Raw genomic sequence first — 13,803 nt, 5'->3', positions numbered from 1 at the left:
CTCTGGTCTCCAGAGCTGTGAGACAGTAAAACTCTGTTATTTTAAGCCACACAGTTTGGGGTTTTTTGGTTTTGGCAGCCCTAGGAAACTAATACAACTGATGTTAAAGAAAATAAAAATGCACAGTTTTATATAATCCAACCTTTCTAATATGATTGACACTGAAGATGATGGAGAATTAAAATGAGCACGGTTTTGACCTAGAATGAAGCAACATAATGACAAAGAAAAATGTCCATTATACGCAATACATTAAATGAAAAGAGCAAGTTGCAAATAAATCTGCATATTCTATTGGGGGGGGTGATGACACACAATACTGTATGTCTGTGTATGCTCAGGTAACGTCCTGCCCCCCCCACCCCCCACACACACACTCTTACAAGTCATTAACTCTTGGAAAGGGCTGCCCCTCCTTCTGTGTGCAGGACATAGGCTTTCTTACTTCACACAATTTTGTACTTTTTTTTTTTTTTGGGGGGGGGGGTTACACCAGGTTCAATCATCTGTTTTTATACACATATCCCCGTATTCCCTCCCTTTGTACTTTTGAAAATAATGTTTTTTGACATTTTAAAAATGAAGAATTAAAAGAAACTACTGTTTGCAAGGAAATCAAATGTCATAATATTTTTTAACAATGCATACAGCTAAACCTGAGTGGTTTATTTCACTTCCAAAAATCCTCATTTTGATAGTTCAAAACAATTCATTCAACCTCAAAGGCACACCTACCATCCCATTTCTAAAAGTGACCACGTCATTATAGTTCAGAGTCAGATTAAACATACGTTGTTTGTAAAAAAGACAGAGGAAGATAAGATAAAAGTAGGTCTATTAGCAAAAATTTCCTGTAGGATAGCAGGTAAAGCGGGAGTTCTGTGGTATTAAGAATAAATGGATGGAGAGACACAATACGTTCTGAATACATTTGTCTAGCATTTAAATTCAATAAAAATATACAATTGACAGCTTTTTAAAAAAATAAAGATAACATTTACCAACCACTCCATGTCTACCAGGAATACAATTCTGAAGGTTTTACAAATATTCTATCATTAAATTTCATTTCTCCGCTGGGCCATGCCTGTTCAGCCCAGCCTTGTCCCTGTCACAGCACCACGCCACGTTCACAGAGAGCTCGTCAGCTCCAGGCCAGCCAGAAATGGACCACACATCCTACCTCTTGTTATAGATGCAGCCTCGGTTTATCATCAAGTTTGTTAAATCAGTTTGCAAAATACCCAGCCCCAGCACCACGAAGAGCCACTGAGTGCCAGACCTCCGGACACGATCCCCGGGGAGCTGAAGACTACAGAGGTCAGCTCCCACTTCACCAAGTCTGCCGGGGCTCCCCGGGCGTCACTAACAGAACACTGAGCTGGTCCAATAACCACAGCATGGTCCCAGAAGTGGAAAGGAGAGATGGTGACATCTGGGGTGAGACACTGCAACCAAGGGAGAGAGGCGACAGGACACGAGACAGGCAGGGCAAGGCAGCCGCGCAGCCCCAAAAGGACAAAAGTAATAAAGCAAAGCACGAACAGAGAGACAAAAAAGGTGAAAGAGTGCACTTGTATCTTTTCAGTTGAAAAGGGCAACCTATAAATGTCTTCAAACAAGAAAACGAGGATGCAGATTTGCAAGCATGGTCACCACGCCAAGGCTGGCTTTTCACAGGGGAAACCCACCAGAAGCTGGGAGGGGCTTCCCCCACGTTCCTCCTGCTGAGCTGACCAGCACAGGCCAGACACCTGCTTAACCAGGCGGGGGAACCATCCTGGGGGTGAGCTGCGTTCCCTCTGAGGGAGATGTAAGCCTTCTTAAATTTAAAATAGGCAGTGACAACAAATGAAACTAACTAGTAAGGTATAGAAACTAGCTTAAAAAAAAAAAGTGAACTGTCTTTTTAAAGAAACACATGCAAATAATGACAACAAAAATAATAAATTTGCCCAGCAGAATCAAAGCACAGTATTTGGGGTTTTGTTTTTAATCAACTATATCTAGTTTTGAGCTTTTGACATTTCGAAATTGTTCCAACTTCTGTTCACCTTTAAATAACCCTGAGTCCATCAGTCTGAGGAAATCACCGGCACTACATTCTTAAGTCCATCAAATAACAAACATCGAAAACCCTTGATTTCCATTCCTCATCTGCTCCTAGATGAACCAAAGCTTCATCATTCAAGGCCAAAGTCTGGAACCTTCTAAACATTATATCCTGTTTTGTAGAAACAAGAACACCCTTCCTCTATTGTTTCAAAACACATCTTGCAAACTTCGAAGGACCAACTGCTACCCCCAAGGCACCATCTTAGTCATCCTGCACACAAGCACCTACTGAAACAGATTAAACACCAGGGAATCTTCCCAACATCAGGGAAAACAAAAAAACTGTGGAACAATATTCTAGGAAAAAAGATAACTTCTTCAGAATTACAGTGGACAGCTTTTCAGACTGAGGTCCAAAGCAGAATCAATATTTTTGTCTACAGAACCTCACATTATAAACATATTTTCCATTCCACAGAACAGAAGGCTTTTATTTTCTTCTCTCCTTGCCCCCAGGACTTACTCCACCACTTACTTTATTTGTGCCCAGATGGGCTCTTTCTACGATCCTAATTTGAAAGAATTACAAAAGTTCTCTTTCCAGGGATCCCTGAAAGACCCACACAGACCAAATACTATAGAAATTAACAGAATTTAGTCACTATAATTTTAGACCTTAAAAAAAATGTTACTAGAAGGAAATTACAGGAAGTTAGCTGGCATCACAAGTAAACCGCTCCCTCAGAGCACAGATAATCTGGCAAAGAACTGCATGCTAGTAAGAGAACCAAGCCCATAGGTACCTTACTAGAAAAAAACAACAAAACAAACACAAAAAACTCTATGAACCATAAATTCCTAACACATTACAAAGATTTTTTTAAAAGAGTAATCTAAAACTGCTCAGTTAGCTGAGCAGCTCAAGACCGGAATCATTAAAATGCTCATTTTCAAACTCTGAAATGACTTCAACTTTGTCAAAGGTGCCTTGAGAGCCCTGCTGCCACTCCCACAGCCCATGGCACCTGAATGTGCCCCATCCTCTCTTATGAATAATGATCAAATGATGATTTTATGCTAACAGTACAAAGGACCTTCACATCAATCATCTCACTTCACATGCATCTTCTCATTTGATCTAATGGGGAAATTATTTCATTTCATGGTAAGTGGTCCATCCAAATACAAATAATTAGTAAGTGAAATGGGACTCAAAGCTACACACACACAGAAGTTAGGGACAAAAAAAATCCCCAAATTCTTGTTTAAAAAGGAAGGAAAAACCATTTTATCTCAACCATGAGAGCTGCAACATATTGGTTTGTAGATATCATCACGGATTTGGGAGTGAAGAAATCTGGACCTCAACCATAGTCGATGTGGGGAAGACTTGAAGCTTGTTTCTGTAATCTGGCAAAGTGTGCCTGATATTTCCTGAGCTTTCCTAGGTCTAAAAGGATCTTCAAGATGACAGATGTCACAGAGTATAAGACTAACAAAGAAAAGGACTAAATGACTTTGAAATCTCTAGAAAAGCAATCTATACCGTTAAGTTCTTAGAGGTGACGACAGTATTGTGTTATTGTTATATACACTGGCCTTTTGTTTTAGGAAGGTTTGCTGCTAAGCAATCTTTTGTTTTTTACATAATCTAATAGTTCCTTCCCTGTAATACAGATAAATTTAATCCATTTAGATTTATTGCAATTAATGAAATTGAGCTTATTCCATTTTACTTTGGTGTTCTGAGGGTTTGGGTTTTTGTTTTGTTTTTTTTTTTTTTTTGAATCTTATTTTTCTTATTTTCCTGCCCTCAGAATTTGAGTGATAAAGTTTAAATTTCAGTTGGTCTGGAAGCAAGAAAACTCATTTCTTGTGTGGGTATGTATTTAGCCTTAATTTTTACCATGCATATAAAACTTTGAATTTTCTAATACTGGGTTTTTTTTTGGTTTTTTTGAGGGGACAAGACTTTTAACAGGTGTTAACTACCCACTAAATAGGCCCTTCTACCCCACCCTATCTTGTTACTGTCATCACCATTTTTTAATACAACTTTTTAACAACTGACGTAATAAAATTTACCAACACACTTTAACCAACTCCATTGTTTCTTTATCCCAACTTCTCTCTGAACTTACACTTTCTCAGGCTACATACAGATTTTGATGGTAATTCAGTGAGACGCAGTAGCCCCTTCCTCCTCTCCAGCCTCATTCCTCCCAAGACCCCTTCCTTCCACATAAACCATCTCCAGAACCTAAAAGGAGCACATGATGCCACAAGTCTGCACCTCTGCTCACCCCTGGAATCCCCTCTTCCTGTCCACATAACAAATGACTTCATTTCACAAAGTTCAGATCTCTTCTGTGAAGCTTCTTCCCAAAGTTCTTGTCTCTCTCCCAGTGAGAAATAACCACTTCCTCTTTCACATGCTGATCACCACTTATTCACCATGTGTTTACGTGTCTACCTATCCTCCTTCCCCACCTTTTTCTCACCATGGCGCACACAGACAATACTAAGTGTGGAGCCCACAAGAACACACAGGTAAGACTGTTCTCACCTGGATGTGACTGGTCAAGGGGTTCTGCTCAATTCAGACACCTCCTGGCTGCCCAGGGGCCAAGAGGATTTCTTTCTCTGCAGGACTATAACCCATCTGGCACACACTGAATGGGAAGCTCTGTAAGACCAGGGCTTATCACAGTCGTCTTTGTATTCTCAGTACCTGCGTACACTCTGACAGAATGCAAGTCTCCATGAATACTTCCTGAAAGTACTTATGAAGAAAGGCACTCTTTACAAAAAAAAGAAAAGAACATGTCACTATCAGCTTAAAAATAATAAATCCACCCCTTCTTCCATGAAAAGCACTTATATACTTACCATCAGGCAGAGGCTTACTTAGGTCACTGAAATAAAAAGCACTAAAATAAAAGCAAAGGCAACCATATTCTAACTCTATTAAAATACACCATGATTAAACCTCTATTCACAGGTAGGAAATGCATGACTGGTTCCGGCACCTATGAAGCATTTCAATAAGCACACCTGTCAGTTATCACTGGAAAAACATCCACTTCTTGTTTTAAGTTGGAAATAAATCTTTACTGGCATGCAGCTTTAGACGTATGGATTACTACAGAAGGAGATTCTAAGCAAGCTTAGACATCGTTCTGTAGACACCACACAGTTCTTAGGAAAAGCTAATGATCCTTCTCTTGAAGCAGCAGAACACACAGGATTATGAGGACCCACGGCACCTCACGCAATCACATTCTAGATTAAATATCGTGTACTTCACATTACAGCATCACAAAATTCTTCTCCACTGAGTATTTTTGTGAAAGTAAAGACTCCATAGTTTTTGTTCCAAAACAAATTACGTACATTAACTCTCTCCTTCTAATACAAATTCTGTGCACAAGGTTTTAAACTGATGAAGTCTTACATGTAGGTATTTTCAACAACACTGGTTCTCTGACTGAATTTGTAACTGAGCAGCCCACAACGCCTCCTAATATCTAACATTTACCTTTTTCTGCCAACACCTGAAAGTATTTTACAGATATTTAAATAATCCTCTTCTAAAAGCAGGCTGCATAAGTGCACCGCAGGCCAACAAGAGATGTCATTCCAGGGTAGGCTGGGGCATGAGGGAATCAAGTGCAGCAATATGGCCCCAGGAAAGAACAGGAAAATCTGAAAGGAAATAAGGCCTGAAGCTGACTTTAAAACACATACTTCATTCTAACAATGACAAAAAGCTGGAGTGCTTTTTTTTAGCATAAAAAATAAGACTTTTCTTCTGAAAGTAATATTCCCAACTTATCTAAACTTCTAAAACATGTTTCAGAATGTCACAAATTAGAACATTTTTTATTACCAGACAAAAGGAATAAAATCTTTCCACAAACTACTCAAAAAAGGGAAAAAAGACAATCTACATTCTTAGTTCGTAATATTATCTAACCCACTTTAACTTCAAAATAAATGCGTGATTTCTCAGAGGCAGATACTATTAATAAACTAATGTTTCTTAGGATGAAAATGAACTAAACTGCATTTTACTTAAAATTTTTCAATTTTGGTTACTAGTATTTGCTGAGCTGATATTAATTAGTATTGCCAATGAGTCCTTACCTCATGGAGGGGAGCAAATCACTTTACAAAGGTAATAATAATTACAACCAGTACAGATGATTAACGCTGGGCCAGGTACTATTCTGTAAACCTATGAAGTGGACATTATTTCACCCCCATTTTACAGATAAGAAAATGGTGGCACAGAGAAGTAACTTCTTCAAGGTCACACTCACACCCATGAAAATAAATGTGGAATCTCAAAAAGGGCACCAATTCAAACCTTTTTTTAAAAATGGAATTGGAAAATTTTACAAATGTCAAAAATAAGTAAATACTATGTGGATGAGCCTGTTAATGAATAAAATGGTGATATCACTAACCTCCACTAAATGCTTCTGAAGGAAGAAATATAATTGCTTTGGACCGTAATTTTCCATAAATTCTATAACATTTAAAAAACAAACAAACAAAACTAGGGGGACTTCCCTGGTGGTCCAGTGGCTAGGACTCTGGGCTTCCACTGCAGGGGGCGAGGGTTTGATCCCTGGTCAGGGAACTAAGATCCCACAAGTCCAGCGGCGTAGCAAAAAAAAAAAAAAAACCAAAACACAAAACAAAACCAAAACAAAAAAAATAAACTAGGAAACTAGGTATGACTCATATTTAACTATATCTAATTCCATTCTCCTTATATTACCTAAAACATGATCAGATGCAACCTACTGAATGGGAGAAATTACTGCAAATCATATATCTGACAAGGGACTAATATCCAAAATACATAAAAGAACTCATACAACTCAACAGCAAAAAACCAATCCGACTAAAAAATGGACAGAAGGTCTGAATAGACCTTTTCCGAAAGAAGACATGCATACGGCCAACAGTTATATGAAAAGATGCTCTACCTCATTAATCATCAGGGAAATACAAATCAATGCCACAATGAGATATCAGCTAACATCTTTTAGAATGTGTCAAAAAGACAAGAAATAACAAGTGTTGGCGAGGATATGGAGAAAAGGGGACTGCTGTGCACTGCTGGTGGGAATATAAGTTGGTGCACCAACTATGGAAAACAATATGGAGGTTCCTCAAAGAATTAAAAATAAAATTGCTATATGATCCAGCAACTCCTCTTCTGGATATTTATCACATAAAACAAAAACACTATTTAAAAAAGGTGACTGCATGTCTATGTTCACAGCACTATTGACAACAGCCAAGATATGGAAACAACCTAAATGTCCACGAATGGATGAGTGGCTAAAGATGTGGTATATGTATACAATGGAATATCAGCCATAAAAAAAGACTAAAACCTTGCCATTTTCAACAACATGGATGAATATTACGGGTATTATGCCAAGTGAAATAAGTCAGACAAAGACAAATATCTCACCTATACATGAATCTTTAAAAAAAAAAAGAAAAAAGCTCATAGATACAGAGAACTGGTGGTTGCCAGAGGTGGTGCAGGTGGGGGAATGGAGAGAAATGAGTGAAGGGGATCAAAAACGTAAAAGAAAATAATTAATTAATTAAACATGATTAGCATTCCCAAAATGATACCAACAATCATTTATAAACTCTGAAAGGATCAGAGAATATGGAGTTTTAGATCTAGAAGGAAACAAACAGAGAAGGAATATTTATGTGTCTAGTCCAACCCCTTTATTTTACAGATGAGAAAAAGCAACTCTGAAAGTTTTAAGAGACTTTCCCATATGCACAGATCTAAATGTCAAAATCTGGACTAGAAATTTCCTTCTGGTCCAACTGCTCTTTTTAATATATCATGAGGTAGGATACATTATAAAATACTATATTAAGTTTCTGGAATTGAGCTACTGTAAGAGAAATCAAAACAAGATCAGATTATCTAAATTAAAAAAGGAAGGTTTCTGGAAAGGAATTAATGCTAACTAAACAAATGCTTAAATAATCTTTCATGAGACAGTACAAGTTTCAGGATAACTTCAATAAATCTGACTTTAAAGGCAGGAATAAAGAACTTGTAAGAAAATGGAAGTGGACTCAGTCTTTGGTCAGAAGCCCAGAACCAAGGAAGACAACTAGATATGCTGCGATAAAGTCTGGCTGAACTGGCCACAGGGGTCGTGTAGGAGGGTAAATAGTTAACCTACTTTGAGATGTATTATAAAAAGATTAGGCGGAGGTGGAAGGAGAAAACCACCAAGAGGTAAGCAAAGCCAAATGATATGAGACTAGAGTCTCTACATATGTTCCACACAATTGAATACGGTATTTAAAACCATACTTTTTAAGAGTATGAAAAGTTTCAAATCCCAATGGTCTTACCTTTATTTATGGTAAGTGCCAATAATTCATGGGGAAAACTGAAATGTGAAATTTTACCTAGGGTATAAGTTTTTTTAAAAAGACAAGACAATTCTGGGAGGTAAAGTAAGTTATTTTCTTTTCTGCTGCCTTAAGAGTTTCCAAACTCTTTTTTATAGAATATTTTCCAAATTTTCTATAATGAGAATGTATAATTTTTAATGTCCAATATGTATTTTAGCCAAATTCAAAAGATCAGCAGGCTTGAATAAAACTTATTCTAAACAATCGCTTCACTAAGGTCCTCAAACACACATTCAAACACTCCTTATCCAACTATTTACACAACAGAATCCTCCTTATTTTTTAAAGTTTTCATCCCTCCTAAGTTAACATTAAAAACAGCAAAATTCGTAAACCAATGGCAACTCACTTTGAATGTTCCCATCACAGAAACACTTTTTACTACTAAAATATTAATAAAAACTAAACATTTCACTAATAAAAGAATACATCCACCCTACTTCTTGAGAAGGAACAAGGAATATTATTATTTAATATACTATTCAGACTACATGAAGCGCCTACCCCCCACCCCCATGAACAAGGCACCACAAGGCTTTGAGGTTTTCCTTCCTCCCCTCTCTGGAGTGATAAACTGCACTGACCACATACACATTTGACTCTTCGTGAGTGACCTCAGTGAGACTCAAACAATAAGAAAAGATAAATAGCCAGCCTCACCAGTGACTTTCTCGCAATAAGTACAGTCAGTTTAAAGTCTCCCATGCACAGGGTGCTGTGCTGGGCACAGGCTTTTTCGAAGCAAATCTGTCACATCCATCGAGCAGCGGACTTGTGGCCCTGGCCTCACTGACACCATGTTCTAGGGGATCTAGCTGACCCCCAGTGACTAGGCGTGGGCAAGGTGCCAGGGCACCCCATGACCTACCAGCTTCCCCTGCAACCACTTCTCCTTTATCCAGCCCCTTCCCACACCCCCTTCCCAGCCAGGACTCCTACAGCCCAAGCAGGAAGAGAGGCTGCATCTCACATCCTTGGAGCCCCCAGCGCTGTGCTTCCCAACAGCCCGGACCCATGTGGCCACGTTCTAGTCCTGGCCACCACAGGCTGCTCCACAACTTCCACTTCAATTTAAAAACACAGGCCGTCCCTCTACACGTATTTGGTCACTCTTCCCATTATTTCACAATTATGAAGTATAATATTAAATATTAGGTTGCTATTCTGTGCCAGGCCCTGAAGCCTGAAACTACTTCAGTGGCAAAACAAGCACCATGTGATACTGAAATTATCTCATGGACAAACAACAAGAGACATTTCTAGAGGTACCCTGCAAATTGATTCATTGCAACCTAAACAATCACTGGCTGGGTCAGGCTGTAACACTCACTTAAGAGAAACAAACTTAACTAATGTTCCAGTGTCAGCAGAACAAGGGTGATCCAGAATAAGACACATCAGAAGAGATTCACTTTTAACAGTTACTTAACCCAATTAAGGTATTGCTGATTTGCCTAGGTACCTCATGTTGACATGTGAAAAGACTGTGTCAACTTTATTATTTATAGAATAAAATGTCAACTCATTATAAACATTTTCACAGCTCTGATTCTCTGAGAGATCATTCTCCGTAGGCCCAGCCCCTCTCCTCTGCACCACCCTATGCCACGCACAAGCCCAATCTCACACGTTTAACCAAACTCTCTCCCCTGAGACATCGGCAGGAGAAATGAAGGACCTGCGGAGACGTCTACTGTATGCAGAAGGTACTCCACCAGATTGCAGAAACAAATCACGGTCCTTCTGCTTAAGGCCTTCACAATCTAACAAGGAGAGAAGAGAAAAATTTACAACACACCAACTATGGTAAGTCCTATTGAGGTTACAAAAATGCTGTGAAATTATATGAGGGGGATGGAGGGTGGTGGTGGACAGGGGTAAGATTATTCAAGTAAGGCTACCTGCTTGAGAGACAGCTACGAATGTACCAGAAATCTACAAAAGCATAGAGGTAAATATCTTTGCTTTTCTTGATTGCCAATTTTGTAATATCTCAGAAGACAGACTGAAGTTCTCTCTAAGGAATAAGACTGCAGGCTACTTTGAGATGTTTTGTACTATCTTGCGGGCGCATAAGAATGCATTCAAATATGAACATGGACACACCCAATTTTAACACCACTTTTGGAACAAGCTCATTTGGCCGGGCACTGATGTTTCTGTATCTGCCAACAATACACACACACCATATGCAATTAATGCACCTGAGCGGAAGCCCTAGAGAGACTTCTGGAGCCTAAAATTCTTGAGATCAAAATCCCACACACTCAGTGTTTGACTTGGCAAATCTCTCTGCCTCATTTTCTCAATCTGATTAGAGCGTATATTAACATGTTTATGCGAACATTGTCTCCCGTAACTGGAATGTAGACACCATGAAAGCAGAGTCTTGACCACTGCTGTGTCCCCAGGACTCAGCACACGTAGTAGGTGCTACATGTATACCCGACATACTTGAGTGGATGAACAGTCAGTAAAGAGTAACACATCACTCAAGAAACTCTAGACTTTGACAGTGAACCCTGACCTGACAACCTGTGTAGCTCAGCAATCTGGCAAGATTATCACTTTCAAAGACTTAATTATCACATTCCTTTTGAAACAGAATAAAACAATAACCGGGATATCTAAAAATAAGTCATCTACCTGACCCTTGGAAATCCTTCTAATGCAGTCCCATGAACATCAGTGCTTTCCTAAAATGTGAACTGTGCGAGGAAAACAAACGTCCATTTGAGGAAATGGATTCTTCATGATTCATTCTTCAGTGCGGTGTCTTTAATACTGTAGATTTTAATCCCACTTGATTTCAGCCATTTTTTATGCTGTTCCTCAGCGTGCAGTACAGAATCTGCTTCTAAAGCATTTTCCCATCCGGTTCACCGCTCCCTACAGAGAGATCTGTGAAAGGTACCACCCTTAAATGGAAGGCTGCTGGGGGGGATCTCCCACACGCCTCACAAGAGCCAGAACACAGAAGGAAAGATTCCAGACGTCTTTAATAACATCGTTGCCAGGCCCACGTGGTGGAGAATAACTTTTTTCTGGGACGGCTCATAATTAAGGTCGCTAGATGTGAAGTCCTAAGGAGCTGAGGAAACGAATTCGCCCCGTCGTGCGGAAAACCGGTCTTTCTGGCCGAGCGCTAAAAACACCAAGACTTAAACGCACCCACGTTTTGCTCAACTCGGGACTTTTCCACAGGCATTAGCACTTTTCCCTCAAAGTCGACTTACGAGCCCCAGGGAAACACAGACGGCCGCCCCTGCCGCCAGTCCGCGCGCACACACCCTGCAGGCCGCACACACGGAGGCGCCCGGCGAGCCCCCGGGAACGGACGGCAGGAGCGCCGAAGCTGGGCTCGGGCCGACGCGGGCCCCCGGGGACGGGGCCGCCCGCCGGACGCGCGGCGGGAGAGCGCGCCCCTCCCGCAGGAGGGGAACGGCGGGTGGGGGGGATCTCGACGGCAGTTGTCTAAAGTTTCCACCCGCACACACACACCCCCTTCCCCTCGGCACCGGCGGGGGACGCGGCCTCGCCAGACGCGCGGGGAGGAGACCTGCGCCGACTTCCGTGCCCCCTGCCCGCCCGTCGCCCGCCGCCGGGGACCCTCCCCGCCCGCCGCCGGACGGAAACGCGGCCGCCACTCGCGTCCTTCCCCCTCCGACGCCGGCCGGGCCTGCGCCCCGGCTCGCGCGCCCTCCGCCCGGCGCCTCGCCACCCCCGCCGGCCGCCCTCGCGCGCCCGCCCGCCGCCCGCGCCCCGCCGTCCAACCGCCCCCGCCCGGCCGCGCCCCGCGCTAGGCCCCGCAGGCGGCGAGGGCGGGGACGAGGGCCGCCCGCGGGGCCCCGGCCGCCCCCCGGCCGCACCTACCATGGTACAGATGGAGGCGAATTTGGAGACTGTCATGAGGATTTCCATCCGCCCAGCGCCATCTTCCACCCAATCACGGCGGCGGCGGGCGGGGGAGGGGGGCAGCCGGGCCGCCCGCGCGCACCGCGGCCCGCGGGCCGACGCCGAGCCGCCGCGGACCCACGCTCCGAGCCTGCTCGGCCGCCGCCGCTGCCGTCGTCGCCGCCGGCGCTCCGGCACTCCCCGCCGCGGGCCCCGGCCCCCGCCTGCCGGCCGCCAGCCCGCCCCCGGCTCCTCCCCGGCGCAGGGCGCAGCCGCTGCCTCGGGGCCCGCGCCTGCCCGCGAAGCCGCCCGCCGCACACCCCGCCCAGCGCGCTGGGGAGCGGGCTCCGCCGAGGCCCTAATGCCCGGCCGGCCCGGCAGCTGCGCGGCCCGGCGGCGCCCCGCCCCGCCCCGCCCCGTCCTGTCTCCCGTCCCACCCCGTCCCCCGCCCCCGTCCCCCGTCCCCGCCCGCCGCCGCGCGCCCCGCCCCGCCCCGCCCCGCCCACTCCCCGCCCACGCCGCGCGCCCCTCGCTGTGCGCCCCGCCCCGTCACCCGGCCGCGCGGCCCCGCCCACTCCCCGCGCCGGCCCCGCCCACTCCCCGCGGACACCTCCCCGGCCCCGGAGCGCGCTCCTCGGGGAACTCCCTCACCGGCTCCACCCCCGCGCTCAGCCGGGGCGGGGCTCGGACGGGCACCGCCTCCCTCCCGCGGTCCCCGCGGTCCTAGAGCCATCGCGCCGGAGAGGGGCGAGAGGGGCTCCGGGGGCGACCGGTGTCCATCCTGGAAGGGGCTGACCAGCAGGTTCCGCCCAGGGCGAGGGGCGAGCTCGCCCCCACGGCCCAGACAGCAAACTGAGGGGGCGATCGCGATCATTCCGGGTGCGGTGGGAGGAAGCCTGCCTTTGTACGGTTAAAATAGCCCGGGCCATCCAAAGTCCCAAGCACCTAAAACGTAAGGTGGTTTGTCTCTTTTTACATACATTGGGTGAATAACCTGGGTCAAAACACCGTTCTTTAGCAAAAGGTAAATTAATTAAACAAAAGTGAAAGAGGCAAGGAGGAAACTATATATATTTAGCTCTTTGAATTAAGAAAGGTAAGTTATGGGGAAGCGGTCAAAGCTGCTTTCCCGCCTGCTTTTTGGCCATACATTTAGAATTTGGTTATAAATATAGTATCTGAATATACTTGCTCTGAAAGTTGAGCTGCAAAATAGAGAAGATCTTAACCCAGCAGCGATGATGACGTTCCCAGGGACAAGATGACGCACAAGTGAGAAAAAAGTCTTGTGAGAAGTAGTGAAGCAGTGTTATTAGGGTAGGGGAATAATTCATATTTTCTGCTTTGATAAAATGCACCATTGCACCCTGTTCTTCGTGT

General features: G+C 44.0%; 1 protein-coding gene across 3 annotated transcripts in view; it reads right to left on the bottom strand.

The window, feature by feature from the left end:
* USP12 (ubiquitin specific peptidase 12) overlaps nt 1-12,641 on the bottom strand; it is a 79,317-nt gene extending 66,676 nt beyond the window's left edge. For 2 of the 3 annotated variants that reach the window (XM_057707344.1, XM_057707346.1), the window contains exon 1: nt 12,403-12,641. In XM_057707344.1, the coding sequence (XP_057563327.1) occupies nt 12,403-12,450 (48 nt within the window). In that variant the 5' untranslated portion in view covers nt 12,451-12,641. The remainder of the gene's footprint in view (nt 1-12,402) is intronic. The other variant, XM_057707345.1, reaches the window with a different exon arrangement.
* Nucleotides 12,642-13,803: the final 1,162 nt, after the last annotated feature.

The sequence above is a fragment of the Hippopotamus amphibius genome, chromosome 14 (assembly GCF_030028045.1).
Source record: "Hippopotamus amphibius kiboko isolate mHipAmp2 chromosome 14, mHipAmp2.hap2, whole genome shotgun sequence".
In the NCBI taxonomy this organism is placed as follows: domain Eukaryota; kingdom Metazoa; phylum Chordata; class Mammalia; order Artiodactyla; family Hippopotamidae; genus Hippopotamus; species Hippopotamus amphibius.
This window is presented reverse-complemented; position numbering and strand designations above follow the sequence as displayed.